The 15,347-nt window shown below is 37.0% G+C and overlaps 2 protein-coding genes across 2 annotated transcripts; one reads left to right on the top strand and one right to left on the bottom strand.

Moving 5' to 3' along the window:
• The first annotated feature begins 468 nt into the window (after nt 1-468).
• On the top strand, nt 469-4,368 carry LOC113683574 (uncharacterized). Its single transcript, XM_089204063.1, has 5 exons — nt 469-624; nt 1,371-1,437; nt 2,520-2,597; nt 3,655-3,740; nt 3,989-4,368. The coding sequence occupies exons 2-5, from the start codon at nt 1,371-1,373 to the stop codon at nt 4,007-4,009; spliced, it is 252 nt and encodes an 83-aa protein (XP_089060189.1). The 5' UTR covers nt 469-624; the 3' UTR covers nt 4,010-4,368.
• A 43-nt stretch (nt 4,369-4,411) lies between these two features.
• LOC113683593 (protein FAM227B) lies at nt 4,412-15,174 on the bottom strand. The gene is made up of 16 exons (XM_027200852.2): nt 14,659-15,174; nt 13,818-13,961; nt 13,103-13,167; nt 12,778-12,822; nt 12,116-12,220; nt 11,341-11,403; nt 10,938-10,973; nt 10,625-10,729; nt 9,930-10,056; nt 9,242-9,343; nt 8,822-8,964; nt 7,861-8,018; nt 7,521-7,598; nt 6,056-6,130; nt 5,515-5,584; nt 4,412-4,852 (listed from the first exon to the last, which is right to left on the bottom strand). Exons 1-16 carry the CDS (start codon nt 14,906-14,908, stop codon nt 4,781-4,783), a joined length of 1,638 nt encoding a protein of 545 aa, XP_027056653.2. The 5' UTR covers nt 14,909-15,174; the 3' UTR covers nt 4,412-4,780.
• Between the last annotated feature and the right edge of the window lie 173 nt (nt 15,175-15,347).

The raw sequence follows: 15,347 nt of genomic DNA, 5'->3' as shown, positions 1-15,347 counted from the left end.
GTGTCTTATGGGTCTTATGGTAATAAACTTAGACTTAGCCCATTGAAAAATCGTTTCTAGCCAGGTCATGTCCTCCAATGCGCATTGATGAGATGATGGCGAAGAAGAGAACTGTGCCAAAATTAGATATAGATATTGTGATCATGGCGAGTCAACTGATTTTCCGCCACAGGTGATTACGGGGTGTCAAATGTTTTACGTCCATCTTGGTGAATATACTACATGCCGACCACCTAATAAAATTATAGATATGTTTACGAAAATATGGTGATTTGCATTGAGGTTACATAGTCGAACGTAAGTCCTCTCGACGGATAAAACTGTTTTATGTCAATTCTTTTTTAAGTTCAAAAATTTGAATGAGGTTGGACAGTTAGCACTTTTTTGACGGCCATTGAATAAGCGTGCCAAAAATATTGATTTAAATGGACCACGTGTTGAGATATAAATAATTTAATCGCGCAAAACGAGAAAAACTAGCAATTTTTCCCTTTAAAGCTTAAAAATTAGGAGTTTCCTCTCAGGTAACACTTGAAAATATTAAAAGGCCCAACCGTGGAAAATTCGAAAGAAGAAATCGTCTCTCTTTTGTGGTCATATCAGTGAACTTTTTTTATATCAAATGTAAGTACTACCCTATTTAATGTATTTCTTCCAATATATATAATTTTGGATATCAGATAGAAGATTCTCTGTAGCTGCTGACTGACACATCCCTCCACTTAGATATAAAAACAAATATTTACAAAGCGGAAATACATTAAGGACTGACCAGATCCCGGAGGTTGATTTAAACGGAGCGTCACTTAATTCTCCCTTCATCCATTGCAATCCGCTAAGTAGTATTGGGATTATAATGTGCTTCACTTACTGCCAAAGGGTGTTAACTGCTTGCAAAAAATACCATATTGAGATCACTGATTCATTTTGAAGAGAAATTGTCGATAATCCTTCAGATACGTCCTGTTTATGGGGTTTAACGGGCTCGACTGAGAAGAGCAAACTCAGTTCAAGGTTGAACTGTTTCCTCAGTCAAATGTTTTCGTATTGGTTGCTATTTCTCAAGTTAGCTTTTTCAGTCGACTAGCTTCCTAAGAAGTATTATGCTATTCTATTGAAACATTTTCTTCTGTAGACGAGGAAGGGAATGCATTTTATAATGATTCTGTTATTCAAGCCTCTAACTTGAGAATTTATGTTTACATAGGCTTTATTGCCGGAAATTCGCCTATGTTCTTTGTATCAACCATATCTGAACCGATGGCAGCGAGCAACTGCATTAACATCAGACAACTGCTGACCTTTGGGTGAACATTATTTCTTATCATCCCCTTGCGTAGTTTTAAACTTTTTTCCTCTTAAATTTGCAGATGCTGACCAGATTTTCTCTTCATCTGATTGTCATCTTGTCGCTGTTAGTCATCGCAAGTCACGCAGGTGGGTGCGAACACCTGTTTTTGTAGCAAACGTGACCTGGACTTGGCTAATTTTTTAAGATAAGATAATGATGTGACCTGAGGAAAAGAAAACAGCTTGTAAGATGTTATATCGCAAATTCGTCATCTAAAATAGAGGTTTCCTTGAAATTTAAACCTGAGATTTATTCACTCACCGGTTTTTAAGGGCTCTACAGAATATTTCACCATGGCGCATTGACACACCAGGTGATTCATGGTGCCTATCACAGCTATCGTCGGAAATAGCCTACCGTAGCCTGCTACACGCCGGTGGCAAATTTATCGCGATCGGGTGTACAAATAGTGAACTACCTATATCTAGCAAGGCTCACTGAAATCAGTAATTCACCTAAGCTCATCCCAGTGAATCACCAATGCGGTCAACCAATCAAGATTGGAGACTTAATCTCGTGACTAAGAACAAAGAGGATGAGCTTAGAGGTCACAATATGCAATAGCTTGTAAAATCACCTGCATAGTGAGTCCTCAGCTTGACTGTCAAACCTTTATGCTAAGAAATGAAGTATAATTGACAATTATTCCACAAGCGCGCGTTGGATATGAGATGATAGACACTCAAAGAGTCCCGTGGAGCCGAGTTAGCCATAATCATCTCATCAATGTCCAGCAAGCGCAAGTGGAATGTGTTATCTAAAACGCCCCAAATTATGGATAAATATTCCCAACTTTATTTTGTAAACTTTATATTTTGACGTGTACACTTACTATATTTGTTGAGCATGCATGGTGTAATGGCTCTAAGCCATGATGGCTAAACCAATGAGAACTCATGAATTGCGTTATCCAATGATTCAGTTTCTAATAATAAAATATAATCTATCACTGCTATACGTAAACTGCTTTTACATGACTCGTAAAAATCATTTACTGAAAATATAGGAAACTTGCAATACACCTATTTTATTCGATTTTCGGCCTGAAAAACTGGTGCTTTTCACAGGTTTACTTTCCATGACAAGAAAGTCATCGAATGGCTTCCATTGCGGTCGAGCCATTTTGAGAATTTAGACAATTTATAAACCTTCTAGTTGTCTCTTACAGGTAGTATCGCAAAGGTTGTTGACCACAGTAAAGGAGTGTACATGCACGATCATCCTGATTTCCCATCGGTCATGGGAGGTAAGTATGTCGAACTCCGGATGAAATATTGAAACAATTACATTAAATTAAACTCAACAACTCTTCCACACTGTAGTTTACCTATAAAAGTCAACCCATTATAATATTAACAGATTAATATTTTGTGAAATCGAAATGGTTTAAATGTCTTCTAAATTTCTCTATGACGGTCAAGAGTGGATGAACTCATAATCTCGCGACAATATCTTTATCAATATACAGTAGAGTTTGTTTGCTGACACTGTTGTTAACCAATGAATTTGTATGAATGGAATAGCAAGAACTGACCAGTGGAGACACTTCCAACTTATTGCGGCAACCTCGATCCAGGTTGTGCTAGATCAAAGACGCGGTTAGAATGATATTAACAAAATGAGATCGAGGATCAAGTTTGTATAATATGTTAAATCCGCATAGGTGGGAGCTTATTATTGATCATTGTTATTATCTGTTATCATCATGGCCATGATGACGCCATTTTAGCTTTGCTACTCCTTGCTAGACCTAAAGCTACTCTCCAGCTTTTTGCGGGTGTCCTGGGCTGAGTGAGGCATGTTGAGATTAAGGCGACTTGCCCAGGGAACACAACACAATGAAACGTTTGTATAATATGTTATACCGCATAGGTGGGAGCTTATTATTGATCATTGGTATTATCTGTTATCATCATGGCCATGATGACGCCATTTTAGCTTTGCTACTCCTTGCTAGACCTAAGGCTACTCTCCAGCTTTTTGCGGGTGTCCTGGGCTGAGTGAGGCATGTTGAGATTAAGGCGACTTGCCCAGGGAACACAACACAATGAAACGGCCTGGGCTCGAACCTAAATGCGCAGTAGACCAAAGCATCAAACATGAGCCTCCCATACTGATCTCAAATGGCTTCTCTTGAAAATTCCGGTAATATATCATCTGGCAAACAAGTGATGAGGATAGACAAACTCGCCAACTTGACACAATTATCTTGATGTAACAGAAAATTCTCCCAACAAACTTACGAGAAAATTCTTAAGAGCTGGCAGCAAGAATTACTAATCAGATCATTACCTTATAACCAGGGCCCGGCGGTCCATACCGCACTCACTACCTTCATTCTCGCTTTGGAATTGGTCACAGAAGGAGGCGTGCAATAACGAATCTTCAGGTATTTTTGACAGTTTTTAACCCTTCAAAAACAACTGACAGAAATCCTCATAAAATTGAGTAGAAAAATAATCAAACGCATGCAAACCGAAAAACACTAAAAGAACAACAAGAAGACTGACAAACAAAAATAAAAAAGAGTATAGAATAAGATAAAAATCACTTACTTTAAATTCAAAATTCCTTATTATAGAATTTAACTACAAAAAATTATCAAAAACATTAATTTTTGCTTTCTTTATTAATCAGGTCCAAAATGAGGCAAGATAGATTCTGATTTATACAAGAAATTCTCTGCTGAATCTCATTCATGGCATGAAAGTAGGGACATATTAAGAGAAACTGAGCTCACAGAATTGTGGTGTAATGACCACGCAATTATGAGAGCTCCGAGCATTTTTTACGACTAGATATCACATTAACTATATCTTAATTTCCTAATTTCTTCCCAGATCTGTTATCATTTGATTGTTAACATGCATGCAAAGCAATTTTGTAGTCATTGTTAAAAAGATTTTACAGGTTTTGCTTCACCTCGCATTGTGATTGGTCTAGCAACTTTATGCGATCCTTTGACCAATCAAATTTAAATAAAATTCATAGTGAAATAAAAACGGTTATATGAAAAATTTAGCCTAATGATGATAAAAAAGAGACTATTCACTTCACCTCTGAAATTTCTCAACAAATTTTCTTTATTTCCTTGCCAGCCATGTGCATCATGATAAAAAATATAGTGCATTCAAAATGGTCTTTTTAAAACAATTATTTCAACATCTTCAGTGTATAAACAAGGTTTCAAAAATTACATCATTTAAATGATGGAACGCTGTACATGTCTTCAACAGGCGGGTTAGAAAAAGATACAAACGTGTAAAAGCGTAATTTAAATCCTTACACGGGTTACAACAAACAACTCTAGCCACAAAACATTGACACTTATCAGTGGGAGAATATTTACACTTCTCGAAGCGAACTTATGGTTTTAAGTTACACTGCCAACATATTGTCTCATGACACACATGTACAGTAAGTGGGTTGTCACGTGTCATCGTCGGATGACTGCTCTAAAGCATTTTTGGGAAACCCGGATGTAGCATGATCCGGCTGCGTCTAAGATAAAAATATAAATGCAAATTGACTTCAGAAGAATAAAAATCTGTAACCAAAGTGCTTTCCCATTTCAGATGTTTTAACCAAACAGAACACTCCATCTCGTTCTGTTATAACCAATATAACACGAATCAAACGAATTCTCGGGGCAAATTTTAAACTTTGCCGAGGGAGGCAAATATCAATTATCCAATAATAACCATAATAAGAAAGAGGGTCGAAGGAAGGTTGATTCGGGTCGACAAAAAGGGGTGGTTTGGGTCGGATCGACAAAAAAGGGGAGGTTTGGGTGGGGTCGACAAACAGAAGAGGTTTGGGTCGGGTTGACAAACAGGAGAGGTTTGGGTCGGGTTGACAAACAGAAGAGGTTTGGGTCGGGTTGACAAAAAGGGGACGTTTGGGTCGGATCGACCAAAAGGAAAGGTTCGGGTCGAGTCGACAAAAAAAGGGGAGGTTTGGGTCGGGTCGACAAAAAGGTGAGGTTTGGCTCGGGTCGCGTGACGAGCTGAATGTTCTAGACCCCTCTCTCTTGACTCCTTTTGGAGAAATTCAGAATAGTTATGATATTCAGATCTAAACGTAGTTGAGAACATTTGAGCAGCTCTTCTATCGCGACTTTCTGATACGGAGACACTGGGTGTTAAAAAAACTAATTTACCTACCATCAAGTCGAGAAGTCGATCGCTGATCATCTTAATGTCTTGGTTTTTCAAAACAAGATCATTTTTTAAGCTGACGGAAACAAAGGACAACGGTGATCAGTGATATCACTACAGAACTTTGCCTCTAACTATTTAATACGTGAATAAAAACGCAAAATTTAAAAATAAATAAATGACCGAACGAAACGCCCAGAAAGAATTACGAGCACTCAAGACTAGAATCGGTGTATTTGATAGGGCCAAAACAAGAAATATCACTTAACTTACACACTATCTCATTCTGAAAAAGTTTGTGCCAACATCCTAAAGGTGTCATTGCAGAAAGAATATTCTGAAAGTTGACAATTCCATTTAAAAGGCAAGCAAGGCAAAGAATATGTCTTTACTCCAGCCTATTGGCCCGCTCAGCCTGAGCTCATTCCGATTTCCTTGGCATAAAGCGATTAGGAGTATCACTACTCCCACCTGGTTGGGATACTAGTCCATCGCATGGTTACCCCCCGCATTTTATTAATAAGGAACGAATTGCCAATTTACTCACCGTTCAAGCTTGGCCAGCGCAGCTCGCTTCTGTTTCTGGATTTTTAAGCTCTCTTGCTCAGATGTTTCAAGGACTCTAAAAAAAATGTCAATTAAATACAATTGCCAGATGCCTTGACCACCGGTTATTCAAGTTTAAAAGAACACTAGTTATGAAGATCATACGACATATTTGTACTGCAGGGTAAACAGATAAATAGAAGACTTATCATCGCAGTTAAATTCACAACTAATGTTATTCAAATGTTAAAGTATGGCCTTGAAAAAGAAATAAACGAGTAAACAAATAAATAACTGACATAGAGATGGTATATAAATAAAGTAAAAACAAAATAAGTAAATAAATAAGGTAAAAACAAAGCAAAAGAAAACCAATTATTCTCAAAGAAGGAGACTACTTGAATAATACTAGTGTTAAACGGTTAAAATAGAAATATATCTAATCTAAAATCATTGTAAGGATTTCTTATATTGGTGTTGGGAAATGAATGGAAATAATATATTACCATAAGCCATTCAGTAAACATTGTAGTAAGCCAGTTGATCATTTCTTATTCCTTTTGGCGGTCTTATCTTACAGGTAGAATTTCAGTCACCTTTTCCTTATTGTGATCGTAAATTTGACATGGAGACAGATGTTTTTGCGTAAACCGCGGTTTGCGGCTAAATATCGTTATATTTCCATTATGTTGCTAAAAGATGTTTAATTACTAAGAAAATGACTTAACCTTATAAAAATTAATCCTGTACAGGAATTTCCTGTAAATAACCCTCCTTATACTTTTACCTCTTTGATATTCTCGTTTTTAGGCTAAATCCATGTCGAATTCCCGACCACGCAAATAGTTCTTAAATTTTAATTTAGCACGTTCGACACCTCTTTTTCTTAGGTGTCTTTAGGTGTAAATATGTAGTACTTTTCATCTTCTACACTGAATTTATAATCAGGTAGCTTATACGAATAGCACGTAGCTCTTTTAGGGGCGGTACCTTGGGTACGACCTTTCTTCTCCGAATTTTCTGTTTATTCTGCTGTTGTGTAACAGTCTTCGAGGACTATTTTCTCTTAAGATATCTTTTCAAGTAGGATTTTAATTCTGTTAATAAGTTCATTATAATTTTTATATTACCAATATTGTTTTTGTTTTGTTCGACCTGGACCGTAAGACTAAGAAATTTTAAGTAGAAAGTCATTTTGTAAAGCGTAAACATCTCGAAGGTACCTAATTGGTATGCGAACTCCGCCCTTCATAGCTTAACGTGATTCGCTAGTTAAGTGTGAAAGGATGACGAAGGTTAGAGATTGACAGCACCGTAAGCGTCACCTTTATAAGCGGTGACCCACACTCTCCCTGAGAGGTCTGAGTTAGTACTCGTTATAGTAACTTGTGTAGAAAAGAAGAGAATAAAGAAATAGTCAACAGAACGAGTTTTAGAGTTATACATCGAACACTGTTGTGCCTCACCTTTGATAGTGATTATTTAACGTTTTTGTTGTCTTTTTACAATCTCGTATAACTTGTTTGTAGCTTGGCGCCGGAGCTCTAGGGACGAGTTAAGGATGTAATTAGTCCAAAAAAAAAAGTTATTTCCTTGTGTGAAAGAACTGCGGAATATCTGCTCTGGAAGAATGATCACTTAAAATGCATTAAATGCACCCTAAATAATTATTTCATCATGTGAGTAGGCAAACAGAGACAAACTCGACCCGATAGCTCCCCTATAAATGACAAATGGCAGATCAAAGTTATTCTTGATCAACAGGGAAACAAAAAAGCTCCTTCTTAATTTCAAAACAAAGGATACGGTAATTTGGAGATTTCAGTGCGTCCTACAGCCTGGATTGGTTGCTCTTCTTTTCCCATCAGTTCTTTCATCCGCAGGAAATGAGACACCAAAGGACTCCTGCCCAGAAGATTAAAACCGACGCGCTCAAACTCGGGACCTGGACCGACCTCATGTGACTTGGGAACAAAATATGAAAAATAATGAAAGTGAAATGAGTACAGAACTAATGAAAAAAAAACAAAAACAACAACAAAAGCAACAGTAACCAACAGGTAAAGGACTCCTTTAACTAAGTCACGATTTTTTGCATCTTGGATAATCGAAAAGTTCTCGCTCGTACATTCATCTACCATATTCATCTAAGCCCAAGCATCCCACATGTACTTGAACATACTGTTAGAATAAGCAATTCGATAAGAACTAGAATTAAGTCTTGTGGTTCTTCATTTAAAGACCATAGTATTGTGAACAAGGTAATTTGGTATTATCGACTGAGTTGATAATACAAATTGGCCACCGTAAAGAGTTTCAAAGCTAACGTTTCGAGCATTAGCCCTTCGTCAGAGCGAACGGAGTTTCACACAGTTTCTTTTTCTTTTCCCACAATTTCTTAAGAAACTTGCCCCGTTTAGTTTGAACAAGGCTAACAGAGGTTCATAACTGATTCACTAGAAGTCTAATCTTATGATGACTAAAACCTAACCCTAAGCTTTAAATCGAAAATCACACTTAACCCTTTAACCCCTGAGAGTGACTAGCATCTAATTTCTCCTTGGAAAATAACCCCTCAATGAAACATTAAGGTTATGAGAATAAAAGAAATGATCACCAACTAAAGAAGCTCTTGATTTTTAAACAAATTCTCCTTGTCAGCACCTTAGGAAATGTATAGAGAACAGTATGGAGAATATGCATACTGATGTTAGGGTGTAAAGGGTTAAGGAAATAGCGTCGTTGAAGTGCTCTAAGATAAACTTACTTCTGCATTATCGAACGTTGGAATGATTGTCAGTCCCATTCTGGAGGGGGAGTACGGAGCAGTGTATGTCCCAGCTTTCTCCTTACTGGTGGGGACAGTGTCCAAATCATCCAAGTATGAGTCCAGATCAAACGACATGTTAGCTGAAAATAGTACCAACAAAATGAAAAAGAAACTAATAAACACACACACACAAACACTTTCAGATTTCTTAACACTTCAAAGCATTTAATTGTTTGGTACGTCCAGACTATATTTCGAACTATGAGATTACCAACTACAATAACTGCTGTCCCGTCTCACTGAACACGGGAATGTGCTGCAGGGACACACGTGCTTGCATAACCGAGCAGCAGGCATAATGATTACTTGTCATCGTGTTCTACTATTTGCAAAATTCCCTTAGTACCAAATCCTTACCTTTGAGTGACTGAGTCCTATCATCTTGCAGTTCTCGAATATTGCTTGGCTCCAAAAGTTTTAGGTTCCATTTCTTCCACGAGAAGGGTGGCGGCCTGGTACCTGTACATTTTAAGGAGGAGCAGTAAGTGCTTTATTCCTTAATTTCTGTAGAATGACCAACCACGGTTAATTCTACCCATCTCTGTACAGATGGTATGGCTGTAGCCCATCAAATACGATGCCTGTTCCCACCCCTCCCTCTTCATTCCGTACTCCATAGCCTGCCTACGACCCAATTGGAATAAAAATTAGAAAACTCGTCAAAATCACTGAAATCAAAATCTTATTTATAGGGTCAAAACCGTGCGCGGCCAAAAAAAAACGCTGATTGAAATTTTTCCTCTTTTTCTGGCAGTCAGTCACATGACATCTGAAGGCTAATAATCCGACTAAGGAGAAATAGGCACTTTTTTATGAAAGAAAAGACAGGAGCAATGACAATAACTTACGTAAATGCTCATTACTGATACAGTTAAACTTGGTAAGCAAAGCGCTACAACTTGTTTCATGAGCGTCAAAGACAGATCGCCAAATTGATGACACTAAAGCTACACATTTAGTTTATTCCCATTGCTCGCCATGGCAACCAAAATGGTTGCAGCCTGGAGCGCTGATTTCAAAGCATTTTCTTGTGTACGTTATGTACCTGTCACCCATTCTGAGATGGTGTTCAGAAGAAAACTTTTGAAGTCATCATCAAACAACTGATAAGATCTTGGGAAAACCTCACAGTATGCAGCGTACACAGCTTGTGCCAGGCAGTCCGGAAAATACTGTAATTTAAAAAAAACAAACAACATAAAACAACAAGTTGTGTCTACATGCATTGGAGCAGCGCTTTGAAGAGTACTGAATAGATATTCCTGATGGCACTGAAGGCTGAAGGCTTACGTAACTTTAGTCAAAAGACCAAGGTAATGGCTTAAGTATCTTTGGAAATTTAACGTAACTTTTTCAAGACCGCTATCTACAATCTGAGTTAATTTTCTTCATGGTGGTTAACCACCATCGTTCATTTTAGAATAGTTAATACCACTTTTGTGTTCACCTGCCTTAGTAACTGTTATTACCAGGTTCCATTCTGTCTTAAAGTAGCTTTTTCCAACACCAAAGTAACAAAAAAAAGTTAAGTGAAACCAAGCGCGCTTAGCTTATAACTGAACTCTCTCTCTCTTTCTATCTCCTCTTCCGAGGAACTGATGGTACGTCTCTCTCAAGAATGAGGGCATTGCCACACCGAAAAGCTCACAAAAACTTAAAATCAATAAACTAATCACTTTAGTACTTCATGGATTCACAAAAGGATAGGTACAGCACCTTAAAGATGATAGTTTATTTTACCTGAAAGAACCTGTCCTTAAAATCAGGACTAACACCGAAGAACAAAGCAACAAAACTGTCAGCAATTCGGTTAAACAAGCCATCTTGAGCGTCCTTGGAATCAGGCTAAGAAGAGAAAAATTCAGAAGTAAACACACAGATCTAGAGAATGTTTCCTTATTTCATCAATACACATGCATCACAGCTGGTCTTCCAACTTCAGATTACATAAAGCTTTGTGAAAAATTTAGACAAATCAAGAAGCGAAATGAACTAGAACAAACAATTTTGGGGATTTCGTCAATGAGCATCTCATGTTTAAGAAGGACTTTACCTGAAATTTTTCCAGAAAGAACCACCAGAAAGTATCCTAAGAAGAAAACAAAAAAAAAGGATTCAACTAAAGTGAGTTTTAAGATAATGATGCATTAACAAAAGTTTTAATGAGAATTTAATATTCCTAGATATGCTATACTAACAGACTGTTTTTTTACAACTGACTGACAGAATGAGTGAACTGATCAAACCAACTAGGCAACTGACCAACTGTCTGATCTTTAAAGTTGTCACTTGGAAAGATGTATGTATTTTTCTTGAAATGAAAGTTGCCTCATGTACCCTATCTCCTATTGATGTTAGCAATACTTTTCCATCTTAAGACAATACATGTAACTCCACTAAATCACATGTCCAATGTTCCCATGTAAATAATTATGAGCAGTTATAAACAGATGTACCTGCAACAAAATCACAGATCCTTCTGACAAAAACAGTTTCTTCCATCTCTTCCTGAGAATTGACTGGAATCAAATAAAAAGTGGTTGGACACAGATAATTTGACCTGTATGTCTTGGTTCTATCTGACAAACTCATGAATAACTTGGAAAAAAAAATTTTAACTAAATCATCAATTGTTGCAAAAAAAAAATCCCTTCATAAATCAACAGATTGAAGGAGGAGTTAACACAGAAGATTAATTTGGGTTTTAAAGATCATATGCAAATCAAAGGGTCCTGAGGCTGCTTTCTGATCAAAGTTCCAAATACAGCAAATACAGATGTTGAAAGAGAACAACTGCAGGTGGCATGGCTTCTTCCTTGTTAATTTCACTTGCTAATGAAGAGATTATTCCATAGAAAGTGTGCATGAAACGATTTTAATTCACGATTAGGAAAGCATGAAAAAAATTAAAAAGTGAGCATGGCCAATGAGTGAGTTTTTTTGCTGTATCTCAACTAATGAATAAAAATCATTCGAGCACTTTCCATGGTATGATGTTTTTATTCCATACATACTGACAGAGATTTTTTTCACATTTCAATGAATGATGGTACGTACTTCACAGTGTAAATCTTAGTATATATGAAATAACTTATATTTCCACATGGTAGATACCTAGACCTCAGAAACCACGACAATTTGTGCCTACATCACACTGACCTACATGACTGAATAAATTTACAGATCAGAATGAAATCCCTGAGTTTCCATGAAATAAATGATACAACTCACAGGGAATTGTTGAGCCTTTGTAACCCTGTTCAGTAGCTGAGGTGCTTCCAGTTGGCCTGGTAATGGTGTTACTTCATGAGGAAAAAATCCAGGGTAAGATGTGAACTGTATGAAAGAGGAAAAAGATATCCCATTCAAACATGCAACAAGAATCAGTGTGGTGTGTAACTTTGAGCACAAGGTGTATAATGAAAATAATCATATCACTGGCAGGGCCTGTGGGCAATATGAAGCAAATACTACATTCTCATTGGCTACCAAAGCAAGCAAGATGGGCTAATCAAGTTTGCCTGTTGCATGGAGCAGACTTACAAAGTCTACAGTTTTTTTTAACAATGTTGGCAATGGAGCCACAAAAAGTGGTAGAAGAAAATCAATGAAAACAAAGGAAAAAAACAACTCTTGTAGATTTATTGTGCTACAAACACAGCTGGCTGTCTTTTCCTACTTGCAAAGTAACCTAGTCATTCCTGATCTTAATAAATTAAAATATTTTGCCACATACTAAATCCTTTATTGACCAAGCATATTCCATCAAGATGGTTGGATATTAGCGACTTTGTCTCAGGACATAAAAATGGAAAAAAGAGGGTCAATATTTTCCAGCCATCTTGACCTCACATCTGGTCAAAAACTAAACACATTTATAGACTTAGCTGTACCTGAACACTTTTCAGTCTGTTAGCTTGTTCATCTACAAGACCATACTGTTAAAATGAAGACAAACATACATCCAACCTCTGATTTTTGCATAAGATACAATGTTAATTAATGTGCACAACTATGAATCTAAAGGTTCACATCTCCAAAAGTCAATTTTCCTTGAATATATTCACAAGATATCCTGTCCTAAATTTTTATGCACTTCTTGTTAGGATATCAGTCTTCACTGTAGTCAGACTAAGTGTTAAGAAATGCAACATGTAATTATTATACTTAAAAAGTGGTAATTTAACCAAAAACTATTTTTTTAAATGTCTTTCTTACCAAAGATACAGCTTTTTCCTTTTTGTTTATCACTTCCGCAGGAATATCTGCACTTGTTTGTAAAGCTGCACAAGATAAAAGTATATAGTTTTTTTTACATGTATGCGCATACCCATATATCCAGAGATAAAGTTAAAGAAGTTCCCCCAAAAAAACTTGTTAGCCACAATTATAACAGCTATAAAAAAAAGTTAATACTGTAGACCAGCTGACCCTTTATACCCTGACATAAGTACGCATATTCTTCATGGTGTTTTTTATAAATGTCCTAAGATGCTGACAAGGAGAATTTCTTAAACAATTGAGACCTTTGTTAGTATATGATCATTTCCATAATCCTTGTGACCTTAACTCTTTAACTCCCATGATCTTATTAGTAATTCTCCTTACTGTCTGCCATACAGTTCTTGTGATGTTAGTTTGGAGAATTTGGTATTGGATCAACTTATAATCCCCTGACTGATGTTTTACTCTATTCTCATCACTTGTCTTCTTGACATTGTATTGATATTGGAAGGAGAAATTCTGTCTTGGTCACTTACAATTCAGTGGTGATACTGTAAGGAGAAATCACAGTAGGTGCTACTCACTCTCAAGGGTCAATGGGTTTAGTACTGCACTACAAACCAAATCATCTACACCACGCACTCAATAACAGTGATCCTTCTTGGCCTCTCTGAGAAGGAAATAATCTACATCTGTGATGTTTATTTACCTTTCATCATTGCTGGGCTCATTGTCTCAGCTTTACTCTGTGGTCTCTCCTTGTCTGTCAAAACCTGACTTGCATAAACAGTAAGCTTCTTTTCCAATTCTTCTATTTCATTGCTTACCTCATCAATCAAGCCAATGTCCAACGCTTATTAAAAATAACCGAGTTAAGAAAAATCGTCAATTATTTTTCATTCAAAAAACTACTAGGCCCATCAACTAATGTAGCACAGATAAACAATTGTTTCACAGGATAATCCCTACCAAAGAAAATCTGCTCTTATCATGTTCACTCTCCAATAAACTCGGGTAAGAAATGTACTTTTTCTGTCTTTGATTGGTTCTTTTAATCCTCGTGTGAAGTTACAGTGTATATGCAGATTAAACAGTAACTTCATTGGTGAAGAAAAACTATTATATGACTATAAAACCATAATCGATCATTTGCTGTGTTCTCAACAACTGGCCGGTTGACTATAAATTGACAAAGTCAGACCTGCCATTCTGAGAAATGCGTCGCTGACATTTCAAGCATTTTTCCCTAAGTCATTTGCTCTGATGAAAGACTAACGCTTTCGAAACGTCAGCATTAGAAACTTTTTACGGTGGCCAATTCACTTTATCAACTCAGCTGATAGACCAAATTATATCATGTGTAATACACCACACCGACGCAGCACCGCAGTTTCTTTAGAAATGTATCCCCTTTACTGAAAAATTTATAACTGAAGGTAAAGAAAATAATACTTACATCTTGGGAGTGAGAGATTTACTTCAAATACTGTACGTTTCTGTGTTTACGTTTTCTATTGCATGAAGAAGACCGAGATAAATTGAAAGGATACGAGCATGACGCCCCAAATCTTTCATTATTTCTTCCAAACTCCCTAATCCGACGGAAGCAACTGATATTTCAAACTCCTTTCCAATATCCACATCATCGGGCCATCGTTGTAAACCAGCTGGTCTTCTTTCCAACCATTGCTCATACGTTTTCGGCGGCTCAGGGGTCGCCGGCTTGTAGGCATGTTTTTCGGCTTCTCCTTTCTCACCATTTTCGTATTTCGCTAAAATAGCTTGTATTCGAGGATCCATTCTGCTAATTCTAGTATCAAAGATAGTGTTCGTTGACTTTCTCTTCTGTAAATCAGCATCTGATCACTGTTTTAAGAGAACGTATGTTTAGCCGCCATCTTTAAGCTATGTAACCTGGTCGCCTCTCTTGCAACAAAATGATTGCATAGCAACAACATGATTCTCCCACAATGCACCCGTTGCCGGCTGAACGGACCGAAGGACTAAGGAGAGGATATGAAGTAGCAACAAGACAATATCACTTTATATTCTCTTGGTAGCAACAGCTGCTGAGAAAAACAAAATGTCATCTACCAGTGTATCTGTAAGGGATAACGTATTATTTTCACCTTCTCGTTGTTTCTTATCGTAAAACGAAAGACCCCACAAAGAAGGAGATCCCTCTTTAGTGAGGGTAATAAAGTCGATTCATTGTATTCGACGTTAGGAGAACGTTTCT

This window comes from Pocillopora damicornis, chromosome 4, assembly GCF_964200805.1.
Source record: "Pocillopora damicornis chromosome 4, jaPocDami1.2, whole genome shotgun sequence".
Taxonomy (NCBI): Eukaryota; Metazoa; Cnidaria; class Anthozoa; order Scleractinia; family Pocilloporidae; genus Pocillopora; species Pocillopora damicornis.
This window is presented reverse-complemented; position numbering and strand designations above follow the sequence as displayed.